Consider the following 21633-nt stretch of genomic DNA (forward strand, 5'->3'; position numbering starts at 1 on the left):
TATGCTATATATTAAGGTCATTTTTGCACCTTATTGTCCAAGTTTTACTCCTGCTATTTTCGAATGCAAAACAAATCAAAAAGGAAATAAGGCGGCCAGAAGCGACGAGCAGTCGTGGTCAAAGCTTGGCTACACCGAAGCACTTACCAAGTGCGAAATTGCTTCAAAACTTTATCTCCAAAAAAGATATATTTATATTCGGTGGAAGAACAGAAAAAAAAAAGGAAAAAGAAAACGAGATGAGAAAAATAACAAGTGAGTACAAAGAAGAGGTGAAACAGAATAATTAAAATAAAAGAATAACCTCAAAATAGGTAAAGGAAAAACAAATGACGATTGGATACTAAGAAGTGATTGTCCGCCCTATTCTTGGTTCTACATTGATTTATATTGTTAAAATTGCTCCAGTGAGAAAAATATTATGAATGTAGAAACAAGATATAAGTAAAATATAATGTTCCTAAAATATTTAATAGAAATATTATTAACAAAAGCACCTAACTCGAATTATGGATAAAATACTATGAAAATTAAACTATTTACAAAAATACAAATTGCCACCTAGCCCAGGTCAAGCTTCACCTTCCTTTCTAACAAGGCAAAACAAAGCATTTCAAACCCCATCAAGGATTGCCTATCATATGAGGAATTTGTGGGGCTAATGCCAGGTGGTATTTGTCCAGTTCAATTAATTAAATCCAATGAAATTAATTAATTCCATAAGACATTAATTATTGTATGATTGTAAATTGCTCTTAAATTCAGATATCAGGAGACTGTATAGTACAGAGAATCTAATATACCTAGTGGCATTAGGCCATTGGCTTGGAACAATATTTCATCCATTGCAAAATGGTAAGATAAGCTAGTAAAACTAAAATTAAATTAGGTTAGTAAGCTAAAAAAGGTATAGTGTACAAGAATGGCAGACTACATCAGGTTTGTTTTGCAGTGCACAGAAATGCATGAGTCATCATGCATATGGAGGCCATTGGTTAGGTGAGCATCAAAGCAAAATAGTAAAGTGATTTTATCTACCAGTCAGGGTCTTCTAAGTTAGGTTGTAAATTATGACAATAACATTGCATACTTGTAATTATTTCACCAAATGAAGAAACAAGAATGCTTTTATTAAAAGCAGAGATAGTAAGTTAATAATGAATGAATTTTTTTTTATTAAAGATAGTTTACGACTCTTAAATTCTCAATTTGATAGTATTGTTAGTAATGCAAGTAAGATTCCAACCCATGACCTTTTGATGTATTTGGAGACGGCTTAACCATATAAACTAGTCCCACACTGGCAATAATGAATGAAATGGAACAGTGTATATTGTGCAAGCACAAGTATCAGATGTACCAAGAGATAGGGGCGTGCATTCAATTCAAACCGAACCAAATCAAATCAAACCAAATCAAACCAAACCAAACTGAATTATAATTTTATTTTTAAAACAAAACCAAAACCGAACTGAATTTAAAAGAATATAATTTTTTCAAACCAAACAGGTCAATTCGGTTTGACTTTTGCGCTTCGTATGATTTTTTTGATTTGATTTAAACTGAAACTTAACTAAAAAAATTTATAACCCAAACTGAACCGAAAAACCAACTTTTTTTGTATATTGTCAAACCGAACCGAGTCAGTTTGGTTTGGTTATTTGATTTGGTTTAATTTTTGCACAAACCTAGAGGTGCTGTTGAGGTTACCTTATGATTTCCGGACAGGATTTAGCATCAACTTATGACAAAAATTCGGCCGAATGGTTAGGCATCATTGTGCCGACCAACATTCATGGCGTCAGATCTCACGAGTAAACTTGTCTTAATTGCTTGTTGCTCCAGAGTACATTGTTTGTATATAGTCGCCATCTTCAAGCTGGCTTTCTACAGTTGTGAACTTATCTTCCACTTCTTCTATATCCTTTATTTGCCATCTGAATAATCAATGTGATCAAGATTGGTAGCTGAGCTTTAGATGACCTGTTTCACAAGGCATGGGCTGAAAGGTACAGCTTCAGTACTTTGTAATGGTCTCTAAATAACTTCGCAACACATTTAGTAAATCAAGGACCACAGATAACTCCAAGCATAAATGTTTTACTTCACTGTCATCAGAATATATCTGCTTCGAATTCATCGCTATACGGTTTATCAAGAAGCAAGCGAGGCACTTTCTCTTTGTCAACTGACATCTGAAAATAAGTGGATGGCCAGTCATGGATATTAATGATATCTTTGCAGAAATGATGACTGATTTCACTCTTATCTCCATGAAAATGTAAAGACATGCCTTCGTCTCGGGGAAATTCAAGTTGGCGGCAAGTACGAGAATAATGATTTCTCCATGAATCACTTGCTGGAATGCACTTTGGTTCTAAATAAAAATCAACTCCCGTGGAACATGTCTCCTCATTCAGAGCCTTTGTCATAAAACAAAGGTGACTTTCAGGAGAAAACAAAATGCTGCTAGCTTTGGATATGGTGTCACTATACGAATACTCTCTCAGACTTAGACGGTTTGGTGTTTGTGGCAGCGATAAAGAAAAACCATTAAGAACTGGACATAGATCATCCTTGACTTTAGGAGAACGTTCTCCAAAAGTATGGCTTCCGTTGCCGGCTGAAGGAGAGAACTGCAGGGAGGGCAGAGTTGGAGAATGATATGGTAAGGATAATGTCCCTAACTCACTTGCACTAAGCCTGTCATCCAATTTCTGCAAGTGGACATCCCCATGAGAATGATATGGTAAAACGGATAGTGTCCCTAACTCACTTGAACTAGGCCTGTCATCCAGTTTCTGCAAGTGAACATCCCCATGAGAATGATATGGTAAAAGGGATAATGTCCCGATCTCACTTGCACCAAGCCTGTCATCCAAATTCTGGAAGTAAACATCCCCATGAGAATGATATGGTAAAAGGGATAATATCTCTATCTCACTTGCACCAAGCCTGTCATCCAAATTCTGGAAGTAAACATCCTCATGAGATCTAGGTAGGATGGGAAGCAGGCTTTGTTCTGCATTTTGAAAATGTATAGATGGGTTGCTTTTATCTGTCCCAAAATCCCAACCTAACCGAAGAGGTGGGGACTGTCTTCTATGAAGAGATTGCATAGGGTAGTCGAATTCAGCCAACTCTTGAAGATGTCCCGACGTAAATGAGCTGTGTTTCTTACTGTGCAAGTCAAAAGCTGAATCGCCTTCGTTCCATATGATCGGGGCAATTCTTTCTCGTATTTCATAATTAAGCTCCATCATTCCATCGTCAAGATAGGTTCTAAGAGGATAATAGCTTGGAGAGTAGGGATTTGGAAGCTCTCCCTCTCTTGGTATTTCCAACCAGCGAGATGAAAAGCCAATATCCGATGATTGTTTATATTCAAGTTTCAAGTCAGTTGCAGGCGTACACTGAGTTTTATTGAAGCGCATATCTGACTCCAGAGAAGGTAAAGACCTAGACTTGGAATCAGTCTCTAGTTTCCTGGTCTTCGAAAGCTCAAAATTCTGCAAGAGAGCATACGAACCATTTGTTATGTCTAAGAGTTTTACTCAGAAGGTAAAGGGATCATACCTTTTCCTCAATGCTTTCAGGGAAAAGCTTGCTAAGCAGCACAGACACAAGATCATACCTGAGAAGATTTCTTGTACAATCCATAACTGTAGAACAGTGAAAATGAAATGGCTTATTAACAGTGATGTCACTCACTCTTTAGAACAGGGTTCATCAACTTGAGGAAATGAAGAATTTATAGCCAGCTGATGTAGTTTATGCCTTTTTCTAGAAAAGATGTCTGCTATCTTGCATTGGGATCCTGAAGAATGAAGATATGATACAGTAGTTAAGTTTATACAGGCCAATGATTTAACCATCTCAGCGTAGTGAAAAATTAAGATGGACAACCTAGGGAGACAAGAGACAGAAAAATTATGTATACATATTTACAGTTTGATAAATTCATCCTGCCACCTATCAATGATTTAACTTTGGAAACAAGTGTTTATATGAAGGTCAGCTATATCATTTGTAAGAGAATACAAGTATCTCCCTTATGTTTCCGATAAGATGGCATAATGAATATATATCAGAAAACATAACGGAACCTCCAAAAGGATTCAATATTTTCCTTCAGCATCTCTTAGCAACCAAGAGAAGAAAATTTTAGAATTGTTAAGGCTTTCTTTTAGATGAGGATAGAACCAAGGTCTTAACATCTTACCTTGTTCCTCTATGGTCTCCTCTATGCTGTGTGCATTTTCCAGAAAAGTACCAGCCATCTTCATGTCTACCACTGCCAATTAAATGACAATATTTGTTAATTGACATATAATGGAATAACCTAAGAGTTTGATGTATGGCACAATTACTGGCTTAGCATCAGCAAATTATGACTAAACTAAGAAAGTTAACTAGAATTCATGTGAGATGTAAAGTTGAAGTACTTATAATTTAATCGTCCATCTTCACATGATATAATGATAACACCAAAAAATAAGCATTACAAGAAGATAGTTCGTTTTTATCTTTTGCAGGTGGGCATCCATTTTCTCAATTCTAGTTTTTAGTTTCAGTTTTGCTGTCTGAATCTCTACCATTTTCATAACTTCATTTTCTCGAGAAGCATGTTTTCACGACCATCCATCGGGTATATCCAATCCAAACTTCAATAGTCAAATTTACATTTAATGTGACAACAAAAAACACAATACATAATGCAAAACCATGTAACAGGAGCTCAACTTACAACAATTAAAAATGAACTAGAAATAAACCCAGATAACAGAAGCTATAAATGATCCAATTCCTTACCCGACTTCTTCACTGCCTTCTCTCGTACCGAATAAACAGAGTCAAAATTACGCGGAGTTGTTACATTTTCAGAAGGAAACAACGAGGTATTAAACTCCTTGAGCCTATTCTCAACAACATTACTTCTTCTCTCTGCAAAATACACAAACTTATAACAACAATACACAATTAAATAGGTTTAAAAAAATACACCGAACAAGATCAACCTATTTCTCAAAATTACCTCTAGATTCACTTGATTTGACCGTCGAGCATTGATTTTGATTGCGAATCTTATAACCTGCTGCATGATTTTCCTTAAATTTCTTGAAAAACGCATACTCCGAGGTTTTCGGATTATCATCAGCTGCGATTTTGAATCAATTTAAAATACTATTAGTTGTTCGCATTTCTCAAAATTGAATTTTAATATATTATGAACTAATTTAAACAAACTCACAAGCTGAAGTCTGATTTCTATCGGTTAATTTATCATTATTGCTGCTGCTAATACCTAACAAGAATAATAATTAAAAAAATTGAAAGAGATTAGTTTAACGAATGAATTAATAAATAAATACTGATTGAGTAATTGATATTACCTAGGGTTTCAGTAGGGAGTTTGGAGGTTTGAAATCCGTGGAAATTTCTTGGAAATGAGGATTTGATCGGCGACGGATTGTTGATTTTGGAAGATTTTCTCTTCATTGAAATTGAATTTCATCCATTAATCGGTAGATTAATTGCTAATGAAGCATTTGATGTAATGTGGTTGGTGTGTGAATGAATTTGTTTGATTGATCTTGTAATTATTGATTAAATTTGAGGCGCCAAAATTCTGATTCAGTTTTATGGTGTCGATGAAGATTCAAATTCAAGAACGGTTGTCGATTGGATTGGGTCATCTAGCTGTTAATACGACGCCATTTTGAGTCTTGGATGTTCTCAACTTAGAGCCCAGTAGTGAGCTCGTCGAATCCTTCAAATTAGAGCCCATTGGAGAGCCTATATCAGAATCCTTCAAATTAGAGCCCAGTAAAAAGCCTATACGTATCCTTCAAATTAGAGCCCAGTAAAAAGCCTATACGAATCCTTCAAATTAGAGCCCAGCAAAAAGCCCATCCGAATCCTTCATTTTCATTTAAAATAATTTAATGTGACACCATTTCATTTCTCACTAACATGTAGTAATAAATAATCATCGCACATTATTTGCAAATCAGCAATCTATATAAAATCACCCATCTTCCGCTGCCGACGGCTACCGACGAAAATAATAATAATAAAAAAAATTATAAACGGTTATAATTTTTGTTTGACAAGAAAAAAGAGATAATGGATATACTTATCTAATACTCCATCAGTCCCATTTCAAAAGTATCTTTTCATTTTACACAAAAACTAAAAAAACATTTATTATTATGTTCTTTTCATTGTTTTACTTTTATTAATGCTAGTGGAATTTTCATATAATATCTTGCAAGAGAAGTTTGATATAAAAATTCACTAAAAACATAAATGAAATTTTTAAAATAGAATATGAGACTTTTAAAAAGAGACTGAATGAGTAGATAATTTTAGTTTAAAAAGGAAACAATAAATATAATTAACCAATAGATAATTATATTTTAATATAGTTTAATTATTTTCATAGAGTCAGAGGTTCGTACAATTTAAATATTTCGGCGCGAATAACCTACAAGATCATAAATTTATTTTTTAAAAATGTTTTTTATTTGAAAATTGGAACTTAATATTTTTTTTATTATTTCACATACACTATCGATATCTCTAATTAAATTAAAATATTTTGGTTCCAATTCATATAATACACCTATTTTTATTAGACTACTAATAATAATAATTAAAGTGTAGTTATAGTTTCTCATATATGTCATAATTCACACTTTTATCTTCATATTTAAAAATCAAACGATTTAGTCCTTCACTTTTGTTCCCGCCAATGATTTAATCCATCCGTCCATTTTTGGTGTTAATCAACTAATTCAAAGGATATAACTAAAAAAATTCAATTTTAATTTGGTCCTTAAACTTATTTTTGATACAAATATAAATAAAAATTATGAATTTATGAAATTTAATGGTTTAATAAATTCAATTTAGTTAATTTTAGCTTCTCGTACTTTTTAATTTTTTAGATTTTAATTTTAATTTTTTTTACTTCATTTAGTTTTTAAAACTAAAAATACTAAAAACAAAAATAAAGTTATTTTTAAAAATTAAATTAAATTTGTTAACTCACTAATTTAATAATAATATAATTTTTATTTAACCATATTAAAAATATAAGCTTAAGGAGGAGATTGAAATTTAATTTTTTTAAACTTAATTTTTTGATTCAGTTGACTAACATTCAAAATGTGAATGAAAAAGAAGACTAAATTGTACATGGAATAAAGATAGAAAAATTATATTATTTGAATTTCAAGTAGAAAAGATAAAAGTGGAAATTATAACATACGTAGGGAACCTAAGAGTAATTATTCATAATTAAATCATTGAATATAAGGAAAATTAGAATAAGTAAGTGAGTCCACAAACACAGATAAAGAAAAGGATGAGTTGTAACAACATTATCCAAAGAAATGGGATATATGAGATATGGTGCATAAGTGGCATCACCCTAGTGGAGGAAACGATTGACATTATTTTCCAAAGATGAGATAATTCTTCTAAAATCCAAAAAACAAACCAAATTTTGTGTGTTCTATTCAATCCCACTTCACCTCTCTCTTTTTATTACATTTTATTTTTGGTGCTTCTGTTTTACACACACAAACTCAATCATGGCTAGCTGCAGCATGCCATCTGCTGCTTCAGGATTCATGTTAACACCTAATGTTGCAGCCAATACTAGCACAAGTTCCAGGGGTATCATGGTCTTTTTTCCTTCAAAGACTAACAACAATTCAAGGCTTGTAGTAAGGGCAGCTGATGAGGGTGGTGCTTCTGCTCCGGCCGCCACCACCACAGCTGAAGGTGATGCTCCGAAACCTAAGCCACCACCAATTGGACCCAAGAGAGGAACTAAGGTAACTTGATCATCAAATTTTGTTAGTTTTTTGCATAAATATGGGACCAATTTTCCACCAATTTTTATGTATTGTAAATTTTAAAAATTCTTAGATGTAACTATAGTAATAGGGTGGATATAATATATATGATGAAAAGAGTTAAATATTTAATTTTGTTATAATTTATGTAAAAAAATAGATAAAAATTAAAGGTGAACAATTATCCACCTTATGACTCAGTTAGAGATAAGATTTCGTAGTTGGAAGAGCTCCACACATGGTCATATTCATAAAATTCCTTAAAATCGAAGGCCTTGTTTAGTTTAAATTGTCGAGAAAATCATAAATTAGTAGGTGCTTATTATAAAGTAATATTGAGATGACAATTTTGATGTGTTTGAATAAATAGGTGAAGATTACAAGGAGAGAATCCTACTGGTACAAAGGTACCGGCTCGGTTGTAGCTGTTGATCAGGTAGATGTTTTTCTTTTTACATTTAAAATCTTACATTGAAAACATATGACGGTTATATCAATGATTTAAAATGTCTAGAATTTAATTATTAAATTGATTATTGTACTATTTTTTTATCTTAGTAATTTAAGATTTTTTTCATAGACAATAAAGTGATGATTTTTAATTGAAACAGGACCCGAAGACACGCTACCCGGTCGTGGTTCGATTCGACAAAGTTAACTATGCAAATGTATCTACAAACAACTATGCATTGGATGAAATTGAAGAAGTTAAATGAATGTGATAATGTGTGTATCGTAATTTTGATTTTTTATTTTTATGTTACTCCACTCTCTAGCTTAAGCTTTGTTATCTATGTCATCAATGTGTAATATACTCCCCTATTGATTCTCTTACATTTTGTTGTCTTTCTTTTCCTGCTTGCCATGGTAAAAGTAAACTTTATCTTCATAAAATTTTATTAGTGGGAGGACCTAACTTAGAAAGTTTGATGTCAAGCCATATTATACACACAAAAATTATAGAAAAAGATTTTTCTGTGTAAAAAAAATCTCTGTGGACTTTTCTATAAACCAAAAAGATCCAATTACTATAATAAGTGATGTGAATAATATTAAACTAAGTAAAATGATTTAATTGGTATACATAAAATATATTTTAGTCTCCCAACTTATTGTCAATCTAACTTAATTTTAAAATTGGATAAATATATAAGTTCATATTAACTAATTGTAATAAGTATTCTAAGTAATTCAATAAATATAGATAATTTAATATACATAAATGATATTAAAGTAGTATATCTTTAAAATGAATTAATTTAATAATTTACTAATTAATTATAATAAGTATAAAATATTCTTAAGAATAAAATAAACTATAAAATTCCATATACTTCGATCTGAATATGTGCATGATTAACACGCGCCATCATCATTTTTGGCGTGTGGTAGTCATGCACCATATCATTATTGGCGCGTGGCAGCCAACTACGGTGGCATGTGACAGCCACACGCCACACCCCGATAATAACAACCGCCAACAATCAAAGACTACTTAAAATATAATCTATACTATCTTATTAAAAAAAAACTTGTTTACGTTGAGTTCATTATGAATATTTTGATTATATAAATCTATTTTAATTTTAATTTTTTAGTCTCAATATTGAGTTAATAAATAATTGACATTAATTGTTTTCAATGATTATATTTTTTTCAATCAATATATTGTTTAACATATTTTATAGTTAAGCCTCAATGAAAAAATTATTTTATTGATATTTTACTAATTTGATAATATTTTTATTGAGTTATTCAGAAAAGAATCTTTTACATTATTTTTAACATTTTTGACTAATTTAAATTTAAAATAAATTGAGCAATTAAAATATACTTTATTTCTATCAAATAAGTCTTTTAACTTAATCATCTTATTCCGAAATTGAATATTTTTAATTTATAAAAGAAATATGCAACGACCTTTTTAACACAAAAAATTTGCACATGGCCCTCTAGGGGCGAGCGAAAACCAAATCAGACTGAAAAATCGAACCGAACAAAAGTTTGTTGTTTAGTTCAGTTTTTGTTGAAAATGGTTTTGTTAATTCAGAAAAGTTTAGGGTTCAGTTAACGGTTCGGTGTTGGGGGTTGTAAAACCAAAACAACTGAAAACCCAACCGAGCCGTTTTTTTTTAAATTAATAAGGATTTTTTGAACTTTAGATCTAAATTTCAGGGCTTTTTTTATTATTTTACCTAAATTTTAAGATTTTTATTTAATTTTGGAAATAAATCCGAACCAAATTTTAAAATGGAAACTGAACTGACCAAAAATTTCGATCAAAGAAAATATTAGGGGTGTTGTTAAAAATACTACAGTTCGGCGGAAGATTTAGAGAATTTCTGCATTGGTCGGTTTCGGTCGACTTGGAACCGAACCAAACCAAACCAACCAATGCTCACTCCTATGCTAGCATAGTGTACAAACCAAACCAACCAATGCTTCCACAAACACTCTCTTCCCCATGATAAAAAAAAAAGCTAAAAATAAATACTACTCCCTCCGTCCCATAAAGATAGAAAAAGTACCACCTTTTTTTGTCCCATAAAAATAGAAAAAGTAGAGTTAGTTAAGTCAAAAATTATCAAAATACCCCTACATGTTTATCATAAAACATTAAATGCATATTTTGAAAAGATAAATAAATGAGTTGTAAGTGCTATAATTGGTAGAGTGGCTTTGGGAAATGTACATAACTAATTGATTACAAAGGGTAATTTAGATAAATTATCACAAATTACCTATAAATAACTACTTTCTTAATTCTTGTAAAATGGGTACTTTTTCTATCTTTACGGGACGGAGGGAGTAAGTTTAAACAAAATCATAGATGAGGAATTTGCACTTTTAATGATTCAACCAATTATAGGAGATGAACCAATCATTGGAGATTCCAGCAGGTATCCAATCAATCTACAAAGCCTTTAGGTTTTTGGCACATTCACTTCTCACTAATGTTTGCATTACTCAAGACAACATTCTCGTTTCACGAGTGCTTCCCTCTAAGACGGAGCAGCCCTCTTCCTAAGGCGGAGCAGCCCTCTTCCTAAGGCGATTGCTTCCCTCTAAGATTCAGATACACATTTAACTTGTGCGATAGTATACACAATGAATACGGAATGAATCAAATTATTCTATGCGTATAGTATTAGACAGGCACCAAATGTTTCTGCAAATCATGCTTTACTATAAGCATGAAAAGACTCGAACAACTACTATGTTGAACAAATGGGACTCTAGGAGAATATGACATTTTAATAAGAAAACAATCCTGCAACCCGAAAGAAGTAGCACGCGTACCAAAATTGAGCATGTAAAACTCTAAACTCTTCCATCCATGCCATCAAGAAGGCCTGACCACATCCCTTTTACCTGTGGCAACTGTGCAACAAAAGCATTCCAAGGAGGGTATCCAACACCACTGCCACGAACTCGACCATCTAACCGCAAGGACAGGTACCTGTATAAAGAATACAGGCAATTAACTTTCTTATGGAACCGTTGTCCTTACTTTCCAAGAAAAAGATAGGAAAAGAAAAGACGCAAATTTCTAAATCAAGTTCTCATCCTTGCAATTGAATTTTGATATAGTGACTTCAACAATGATGCCCACGAACCCTTTTTCGAGTCCTACATTTTGGAGTTCTGTTCCATTTCCGGGAACACTTATAATATCACTTATTCTTATAAAACTTAAAAAAACTCTATATTTAAAACTTATTCTTATAAAAAATATCATTTCATTCTTTCCTGTTCATACGTTTTTTTGCTACAGCATTTTCATTTCCGTGCTACTTAGTTGAAAAAGATTCTAAGTTAAACTAAAAGCTAAATCAAAAGGTAAAAAAACACATACACCGGAGATTCAACAGAGACACCAGCCATATTCTTCTGCTCATCTAACCACCTGCCATTGCACATATATATGTTTTCTGTGAGAGAAAGTAAATCTTGAACTGAACTCATAATTTCATCTGACATGATTTCTTACTTAGACCAGTCAGAAACAATGACTGGATTCAGCTGCCAGAGACGCTTCCTTCTGGCTGTAATCTCCTTCATCTCCTCACTTTCATCAAACTCGAACTTCGGCAAGTTACCATCGGTAGCAAATGGCACAACAAGTACCCCTCTATCCAAGAGACTCTGAGTGAAAGGTTCACTAAGTCTAAAAGACTCCAAAATATAAGATCCCGGGCCTGCACAGATGACAAGGCGAGCAAAACCTCTCAAAGAACTGATGGGGATAACTTTTTCGTCAACCACACGGAGCTTAAGATTTGAAAGGTTTTCTTCTCTTGAAAGCCTGGCCACTTGTGCTTTCTCAGCAGTATTGTCCCTGTAATATAGGAATCCAAAGATGGATACTGCTCCAATGTCGATGCCAAGACCTTTTAATGTCTCTGGGATTTCAGCTGCTCTTGCTGGATTTGTCAATGCCGCTATCAGCTGTGTGGTTGCTATTAGTCCTCCCAGACCAGCACTTGCAATAAAAGCTAGATAAAAGAACATCCGCAGAGTCCGAAATGGAGAGAGAACTTCACTCCTTATCCTGGCTGTAGAGCTGGAGAACAAATAAAAGAATAATTACAAGGAAGCCTCACTTGTAAAAAGAACCTGATAGCAGAACATTGAATGAAAACATCGAGTCAGAAACGACATTGACTAGGCATAAGTCACTTCTTATGTGATGATATCCAACAGAATCATCTACAGTTAAAATTATAAAAACAAAACTTGCATAGATTTGCGCAACACAGTTATTTTTTCGTGATGCCATACAATATAGAGCTATCATCATATATAAACTGGAGAAAGAAAAGGGGAACTTCCTCCGTAATTGAGGACCTGCACAAAAAGTTCTCTACACTGAAGCATTAACTAAGAACTACGGAGTGTCAAATGTGACCACTCTCGATTAGATTGCTTATTTTAGTTTCCAATGTACCCTGAAGAAAAATACTCTACTTGAGAGATAGAATTGCAGAACAGATCACTACATAACATTCTTAGTGGTTACTTCACAGATTTTGTTTTAACGGAATGAGAAAAGCCGAATCCCGAATTAGGTTTCTCAGCAACTATTTTTGCATTTATAAGCCTACTGCACGTCACCAAGCACCATAACTCAACTATAATTCAGTGAAAGCACTCGCCTTTCTTAATCATAAACCAACCCTAACTCTTTGAACACAATTAAAAAAATCTAGTTGACCCATCTAAGCATTTCACAACATGCTGCTAAAGTAAACTATGTTGCACGGAAACTTTTCAATTATCAAGTTTCGGCATCTCATTTCTGTTAATTAAATGCCTATGAACATCCCAAACTCTATATTTACAATATATTCTCATAAGAAATGTGGTTTCTCCATTTCCCTTTTTGATATTGTGAGTTTCGGCCTTTCCATTTCCGTGCTACATAGCATCGAAATCAAAATTTTCTTCTCAAAATTACAACCAAAAGTAGTGTTTCCAATTAGAATTACTACCATCCCGAGAATCTAAAATTTCAGTTCAAACTGTCCACTGAAACTGCAGCACTCATAAAAACTAAACCTAATTGCTAACAAAATTCCATCAATTTTTTCCAATCAGAATCATGGGCAACTTCATAATCTACTGAACTAATAACGCTATTAACATTAAAATCTTATTTACAAGCACCGAGCTATAGCTCAAATAGTACAAACGCAGCACTCTGCCTGCCAAGGTCGTCAGTTCTATTCCTCCCACGAACGCTCTCCTCCCGATTGCCAAAAAGAAAAGGTAGAATCTAAAAAGAAACAAAAGAAAATTAACAATAAAGATAGAAAGAACCCACCTGATATCAGGAGGAGGTGATGATGGTTTATTAGAAGCAGAACAAACAATTGAGCCCCATTTTTGCTTATTTCTTCTGTAATCTACTCTGCTGCATGCTCTGTTAGTGTAAGAAAACAAACTATGTCTGTGATTCACAGTTTGAGAACTTCTAAAGCTGAAGTACTTGCTATTACTATAATGATGCAAATCAAGAGGTATAATTCTAATATTATAGGAAATATTTGCCACGAAATAAGCCATTGATGGCTCCAATGGAAGCCAGATAAACAGTTGTAAAAAGAATTTTTGTATTTAAACCAAAAAAAAAACAAAAAGTGGGAGTTATAAGCAGCGGTTTGTTGGGTTTTTGATATTTGGGTGCCTCAAAGGCACCCAAAATTCCAATATAGTGCCTCTTCTGGAATTAATTCCAGAAGAGTGCCTGGGACCACGTGGTCCGCATTCTAGGAATGCGGACCACGTGGTGGTCCGCATTCCTAGAATGCGGACCACATTAATCAGAATATTAAATCTGATTAGCAGTGTTCCGCATTCTAGGAATGCGGAACACTGCCAATTTACCGTTGGGAGCTGGTCTCCCAACGGTAAATTAAATGCGTTCCGCATTCATGGAATGCGGAACGCATTTAATTGGCCGTTGGGAGACCAGCTCCCAACGGTGAGGCTGCCTATAAAAGGGATGGGGGGTTTTTGATTTGTAAGGAAAAATAGTTACTAAATCAAAGAAAAAAAATGAGAGTAGAGGGGAGAAAAAAAAGTAGTTTCGAGGTTATATTTTGAAAAATATTTCGGGAAAAAGTTGGAAGAAGTTATATTTCGGAGCTAAACGGATCTATTCGTGAAGTGTTATATTTTTTATTCGATATTTATTTAAAGGACTACAAGAGGTTAGTACGTGTAATTTTTTTAATTATTGTATTAAATAATTTTAGTGTTTATAAATGTTAGAAATTTAATAATATGTAAAATTGTTATAAAATTAATTTTAATATAGCAAAATATTAGACTTTAATTATAACTTAGAAATGCATGTAATAAGGAAGTGTATAATTAGAAATTTCATACAATTATATTAGGATATGTTTAATTTATTTTTATTTGAAAAAAATATTAGAAATAAAGTAATAGTAATTACGATTGATATGTTAACGCTATAAATTTAAGATTAGCATTTTAAATATAACGGTGTTAAAATTTGCTGTTTATTAATTAGAAATGACGAGTCCAAATATATCTTTGTTGATATGGTGTGATGGCCGTATTGTGAGTTCTCCGTGTGGAATAGAATACCACGGGGGTCGTCCGGTTAATATGGCGCTTAGCGAGAGAATGAGTTTCGAGGAATTACAAAATATTTGTAGAAGAGCAGTTTCTACCGACGGGGAAGTAGAAATTTCAAAAATCTACTTCCGGCTTCCAAGAATAGTTGGGGGTGCGATACGGTCGTACTCGTTGTTTTCTGTGGAGAATAACGAGCATGTGTTTGGAATTCTGAACGAGGTCGTGCGGTATCCGCAACTCGAGATTTTGGAATTGTACGTGGAATACGAGGCCGTGGTTCGCAACAAGACTTTACTAGATCAGTTGGTCTTAGGTGATTCAAGCGGGTCTGAGAGGGGTAGTGGTGAAGAGGAAGAAGAGGAAGAAGAGGATTTCTACGACAGCAACGAAGAGGATGTCGAGGAAGACTTAGGAGCAGATTCACAATATGAGTCGCAACTTCCTGAGCATGTAAGAACGGCGGATCTTTGCGACTTTGACGTCGCCCCGGAGGATGATGAAAAGATTATGTGGGATCCTGGGATGGAATTCCGAGTAGGGATGGTATTCCCAAATCGCGATGCCGTCCGAGCTTGTGCGACTACTTATTCGGTCGGGGTGGGAAGAGAGTTCAAGGGTCGCCGGACTACCAACTCGACAATAGTGTTGGCTTGCAGGCAGAACCCTGTATGTAAATGGTGGCTGCGCGCTACACTTCTGCAAGCAACTCAGACGTGGACGTTGACAAAATATATTGGCCCGCACACGTGCAATCAGCTGTTACCTGATCCAAACCATCGGAATTTTGGGTCTGTTGCAATCGCAGACTATATCAAGGGTCAAGTAAAGCTGCAACGTGATATACGGATCGATACCCTCAGAGCTGGAATTTGGCAACAACTTGGAGTTAGGCCTCCGTATAAACGAACCTGGAATGCAAAGGAAAAGGCAATAGCTGATGTTTACGGTGGCTGGTATGAATCATTTGGTATGGTTCACAAGTTCATGAACGAGATGATGCATGTCAACCCTGGATCTTTCTGGGATGCAGAAGGTATACGCAATAACTCTAATTTGTTATATAACGAGTTGCTTCAAGTAATAATTCTAATTTTGTTGAACTTGTGATTTGTAGGCGCTGAGGTGTACACCGACGGGATCCTTCAGCCGAAAGTCGTAACGTTCATCCGAATGTTCTGGACTTTCAAACCGACAATTGAAGGGTTTCGTTTTTGCAAGCCAGTTTTGTTCGTCGACGGTACTCATTTGTATGGCAAATACAAAATGACCTTGTTGATCGCGTCGGCAATCGATGGGAACAGTCACATCATGCCACTGGCATTTGCACTTGTTGAATCTGAAAGTACTGCCAGTTATGAGTACTTTTTTGAACATTTGCGTGAGCACGTGATTTGCGAAAGGAAGGTGGCCATTATATCTGATCGGCACGCTGGAATATTGTCGGTTCTGAAGCGTCCTGAATGGGCCGGTGTCGCCCACAAGTTTTGCATCAGACATTTCTGTAGTAATTTTCAGACCAAGTTTAGGAACAAGGTTTTGAAGAAGCTGGCGGATAAAGCAGGTAATGATTTTTTACGAGTCATTATAAACGCTACATAGGTTATTATTATGCGCTAATATTATGGTTGCCACATAGGCCGAGCATATCAGAAGCACAAGTATAAACGCTACATGGCAGCGATCGAGATTAGAAGCCCAGAAGCGTATGCATGGCTGACTAAGCAAGAAAAGCGGCCTAAAGAAAAGTGGACAAGGGTGTATGACAAAAAAGGGCAACGGCACAATGTGATGACAACTAACTATGCTGAGTCTGTCAACGCGACACTGAAGAATATAAGGGGGCTTCCGATCACATCAATGCTTGAGGCAATTTTTGCGCGGATGGTTAAAATGTTCGACACGCGTTGGAAGACGTATGAGGAGTTGATTGCTACAAACGTTCACTACACCCCAATATGCATCCAACTACTGAAGCAGAGGGGGGAGAAGGCCCGTTTTCATACAAGTCAGACGTACGACCGTTCTACGATGACATGCAAAGTGGAAACTAGGAAGAACGGCTCAAATGGGAGAGGAGGAAATACCCATACGGTAAACCTTCAGCATAAGAAATGCACGTGCGGTAAATTCCAGCAATTTAAGTTGCCCTGCTCTCATGCTATGGCCGTTTGTGCAAAGGAGAAGCTGAACCCTCTTGAGTTTGTGCATTGGCATTACCAGACCAAGTTTGCAATTCAATGCTGGAACACTCCATTTAAAGTGTTACGTGCCGGCACATACTGGAAGAAGTCCGGCGTAGACGAACCCCACTTCATTCCAAACCCTGAATGGCGTCGAAAAAGAGGGCGTCCAGTCAACCAGCGCTTCAGGAACGAGATGGATCAGGAATACAGGGAAGATCCGAGTCCTAACTGGTGTAGTAGATGTTGTCGCCGGGGTCACAATGCAGGAGATTGTACCAATCCTATCCGAGATGAGTAGATTATGACTGTTATCGTGTAATAGACAAGAAGTAGTTATGACTGTTATTGTATTTGTGATGACTGTTATTGTATTTGTGATGATTGTTATTGTTTTAATGAATGTTACTTTATGAATGTATTATTCTTTTGAATCTCCTTTTAGTAATTCTTGCGAATATCATTCACTAATGTATTATTCTTATGAATGTTTGTTGTAATTTTTAATAACTGTTGTATGTATTTTTTATTTCAGCTATGGCTGAACGTCGGGACTACTACACTCCTGGGCCGTTGGTGCCAGACGTTCTGACAATGCAGGACGATCACAGATCCTCGGTTATTTGGGATAACCAGGTAAAATCTTGTTTTTTATTGTCCTAATTTGGTTATAATTTTTAGTGTCCTAATTTTTATATAATTTTTATATTTTCAGGGCGACGAGTCTTCCTTAGGGTCACGTTCGAGCGCCAGACTTACTCCATTTCACGAGCTAGATTCTCGCATCAGGAATGGGATTATTCAGACTGGCATGTCTGGTTTTCTAGCGATGCGCCAGTTTCCAGTTGACTTGTGCCTTATCACAGCTCTTGTGGAGAGGTGGAGACCAGAGACACACACGTTTTGGTTTCCAGAGGGCGAGTGTACTATCACGCTGCAGGACGTGGCCATCCTGACAGGGCTCCCAGTGGATGGGACGCCCGTTACCGGACCTCGTATACGGGATTGGAACACGGTGTCTGTTCCGCTTTTAGGGAGGCAGTTAGAGGTCAGCCGTCCCCGTAAACCGGGGTCCTCGTGGGTCAGTGGTGCTTGGTTGTCAGCCCAGTTTGGAGGTTGGACGGTTTTGCCTGCGGGTGCTACAGAGGATCAGGTCGACCAGGCGGTTCGAGGCTACCTTTGGGCTGCTTTACAGGGTCTGTGCTTTCCGGACTTAAACAGTGGCCACGTGGGCGTGAGGATTCTTCCGCATCTGGCGGATTTAGGCCACTTGCGCGATATTAGCTGGGGATCGGCTGTTCTGGCGTATTTGTACCACGAGCTATGCCTCTGCGCCTCCGCTTCGGCGGACAGACAGAACATCGGGGGCGCCGTGTGGATTCTACAGCTCTGGGCTTACGAGCGACTTAGGCCATTGCGACCCCGTTTGGCCGACTTTACCGTCACGGGGGGATTGCCTTTGGGTGACAGGTACAATTTTCGTATGAAGTTATCTTAATTTTACGTTTTTCAGTACGCTTAAAATATAATTTAATAATTTGTGCAGATGGGGGGGGCCGAGACAGCGGGAGCGGGGGACAGCACGAGTTCCCAGACACTCAGTTTCTCACTTCAGACTGTTATTGGACGGGCTGCGTTACGACGATGTAAGTTTTAATTTTTTTTTTGAATTTAACTAACGTCCTGACAAATGTTAACTAAATTTTTAATTTACGTGCGCAGATCGTTTGGCAGCCATACTCCGACGACGTTCTCCAGTCCATCCCACAGATGTACCTGACAGGGCGACATATTTGGCGTGCCCGAGTACCAATGATCTACTATCACATCGTGGAGTGGCACCAGCCGGATAGGGTTCTGCAGCAGTTCGGCTTACAGCAGCCCATTCCCCTGCCTGCTATGCAAGATCGGCGTCTTCATAACATCCAGTATCAGGGGAGCTACAACTTTGATGAACTGCTCTCAGATTACATTCAGATTTGGAACAACAGAGCGGCTTACGTTGTTCAGGGTTACCAGCTCCAGCGTCCACCTCACTACCATTCAGCGTATATGGAGTGGTTTCGGAGCCGCAGCCGGCGTTGGATTACCCATGAGGGCGCAGCGGCCGGACAGAGTGTACGTATTTATTTTATTATTAAATTTCTCTTATTATTGTATACACTGACAATTTGTTTCTTTGATGTAAACAGCGCGACACTTTCGAGATGATCGCCCTTCAGAGAGACGCGCGTGCGTCTAGGATTGGGACTGCTGCACGCAGTTCTCAATTAGCTTACGGAGAGGAGCGCCGTGACGTCACACTGCCCCCACCAGAGCCAGCAGTTCCGGCTTACGTACTACCTCCTCTTCCTCCCCTGACCATCGATCTAGCTCACATCAGGGGAGCGCGTAGACGGCAGCCTAGAGTCGCCCCGCCTCGCGAGCGCCCGGCAGACCCTATCCCCCCACCGGTCTACTTCCACTTCGATCCTACAGCCACTACAGACAGACGGGGGGAGTACTATGGCCCGACTCAGTACTACGGTTCCACTTCCACTTCAGCATCACAGCCTCCGTGGCATCAGACCTATTTCCCACAGGTTTCATGTCATTTATAATTTAATTTATTGCTTTTTAACTCGTAGTTAAATATATATTTTAAATGTTGCGTTTTTAACTTTGTATTTCAGGGACCCCAGGTATCATCGTATCAGGTCCCGCCTTCGTCGATGCCGTTTTTTGAGCCGTCGTACGGACAGACAGCATATACCACTTCTCTGGGCACACCACCGGCGTCTCAGTTCCAGCAGGCCACACCGACGGCGTCTCAGTTCCGGCAGGCCACACCACCGGCGTCTCCGTTTCAGCAGACCACACCACCGCCGTTTGCTGCATCAGATCAGTATTACCGTCCAGCGCCATATACAGATGCTCAGCCGTTCACGTCTTTCGATCAGTGTTACCGTCCCACGATGCCTTCGGATGATCAGCCGTCGACGTCACATTCGCGGCCATCTTCTTCTCACCAGGCCCAGGATCCATCACAGCTACATTTTACACTATCAGAGTCATGGTTATTCGGTCCGGAGATCGGTTCAGAGGCGTACGAGGAGCTTTTATCACGACCGGATCTCACACCTCCATCTTTTAGACTTCTACCGCCCACACAGGAGGAGACCGGTACTGCACCACCAGCAGCAGACGTTCAGCATTCAGCTCAGGACGAGGACGCATCCGACAGCGGCGAGAGCCCTCCGGTACCCAGACAGTTTCACTCGATCACAGACAGCTCGCGGCACCGACGAGAGACTCACGGTTTGAGGGTACAGAGACCGAGGACTCGTAGATATGAGGATTAGATTTCATATTTTTCTTTATTTATCGATTTTTGTATTTTAGTATATGTTGTATGTTTACTATATTATGTATATTATATTCGTGTGTTATAATTGTTATTTTGTTATCAGTGTCTGTTATAATCATTAGTTAAAAAAAATAAATATTTATATCGTCTGTTAAATTTTGTCGTTTATTTCTAAGCGTTTGTTAAATTCAGTATCGTCTGTTAAAATTATTAGTTAAATAAAATAAAATTATTTTACATTAATTTTTAGTTTATAATTATTTAAACAATTTTTTATTTTTAAAAATTTAATAATCAGCAATGATTGGGCATTTTAGTGCCCAATCATTGCTGCCCCAATGATTGGGGAGACAAAACTGTCTCCCCAATCATTGGGGAAGCATGTTCCGCATTCCTAGAATGCGGAACATGCATTAATCACCTGATTATATATTAATCAGGTGATTAATGTGGTCCGCATTCTAGGAATGCGGACCACCACGTGGTCCGCATTCCTAGAATGCGGACCACGTGGTCCCAGGCACTCTTCTGGAATTAATTCCAGAAGAGGCACTATATTGGAATTTTGGGTGCCTTTGAGGCACCCAAATATCAAAAACCCCGGTTTGTTGGATGATGGTTATGGCGCCACGATTAGCTGCTGTTACTCTTCCAGCAAATGATCATGATCATGGGCTGGATCATTTCTTTAAGGCTTATCCCCTTAAAAACCCCTCACCTTTTACCCCCAATTCGTTTGCACCCTCACGTTGCAAAACCACCAAATATACCCAAATTATGACCTTTCACTTTCAATTGCACCCTCAAGCATTAAATTGATCTCTTTTCACTTGAAAAAATAGGTTTATTTTTGTTTTAAATAAATTATTAAGTCCTATTTCAAAATATATGCTAAAATTTAAAGTATTGATTTGAACATTTTTCAAATAAAAAAAGGTCAATTTAATGCTTGAGGGTACAATTGAAAGTGAAAGGTCGTAATTTGGGTATATTTGGTGGTTTTACAACGTGAGGGTGCAAATGAAATGGGGATAAAAGGTGGGGGGATTTTAAGGGGATAAGCCTTTCTTTAATAATTTAGAAAAAATTAAAAAAAAATACTTTTTTTAAATTAATACTCCGTCCCATTTTAAAA

The 21633-nt window shown here is 36.8% G+C and overlaps 4 protein-coding genes across 5 annotated transcripts; 2 read left to right on the plus strand and 2 right to left on the minus strand.

The window, feature by feature from the left end:
• Positions 1-1239: 1239 nt before the first annotated feature.
• On the minus strand, positions 1240-5664 carry LOC126654722 (uncharacterized). 2 transcript variants are annotated; one of them, XM_050348677.2, is made up of 8 exons: positions 5394-5664; positions 5252-5305; positions 5036-5158; positions 4813-4944; positions 4223-4294; positions 3712-3817; positions 3577-3634; positions 1240-3509 (listed from the first exon to the last, which is right to left on the minus strand). In XM_050348677.2, the coding sequence occupies exons 1-8, from the start codon at positions 5497-5499 to the stop codon at positions 2115-2117; spliced, it is 2046 nt and encodes a 681-aa protein (XP_050204634.1). In that variant the 5' UTR covers positions 5500-5664; the 3' UTR covers positions 1240-2114. The 2 variants fall into 2 exon arrangements, with proteins under 2 accessions (XP_050204634.1, XP_050204635.1); XM_050348678.2 differs by lacking the exon at positions 5252-5305.
• Positions 5665-7503: 1839 nt separating this feature from the next.
• On the plus strand, positions 7504-8699 carry LOC126656497 (photosystem I reaction center subunit IV B, chloroplastic-like). The gene is made up of 3 exons (XM_050351075.2): positions 7504-7844; positions 8236-8301; positions 8477-8699. The coding sequence occupies exons 1-3, from the start codon at positions 7599-7601 to the stop codon at positions 8579-8581; spliced, it is 417 nt and encodes a 138-aa protein (XP_050207032.1). The 5' UTR covers positions 7504-7598; the 3' UTR covers positions 8582-8699.
• A 2004-nt stretch (positions 8700-10703) lies between these two features.
• LOC126655332 (protein LOW PSII ACCUMULATION 1, chloroplastic) lies at positions 10704-14022 on the minus strand. The gene is made up of 4 exons (XM_050349462.2): positions 13690-14022; positions 11857-12429; positions 11722-11772; positions 10704-11325 (listed from the first exon to the last, which is right to left on the minus strand). Exons 1-4 carry the CDS (start codon positions 13929-13931, stop codon positions 11187-11189), a joined length of 1005 nt encoding a protein of 334 aa, XP_050205419.1. The 5' UTR covers positions 13932-14022; the 3' UTR covers positions 10704-11186.
• A 146-nt stretch (positions 14023-14168) lies between these two features.
• LOC126657150 (uncharacterized) lies at positions 14169-20597 on the plus strand. Its single transcript, XM_050351792.2, has 8 exons — positions 14169-14578; positions 14905-15939; positions 17688-17788; positions 17868-18622; positions 18699-18798; positions 18875-19270; positions 19345-19734; positions 19825-20597. The coding sequence occupies exons 2-8, from the start codon at positions 14907-14909 to the stop codon at positions 20491-20493; spliced, it is 3444 nt and encodes a 1147-aa protein (XP_050207749.1). The 5' UTR covers positions 14169-14578; positions 14905-14906; the 3' UTR covers positions 20494-20597.
• The last annotated feature ends 1036 nt before the right edge of the window (positions 20598-21633 follow it).

Source organism: Mercurialis annua, linkage group LG7 (assembly GCF_937616625.2).
Source record: "Mercurialis annua linkage group LG7, ddMerAnnu1.2, whole genome shotgun sequence".
Classification (NCBI taxonomy): Eukaryota; Viridiplantae; Streptophyta; class Magnoliopsida; order Malpighiales; family Euphorbiaceae; genus Mercurialis; species Mercurialis annua.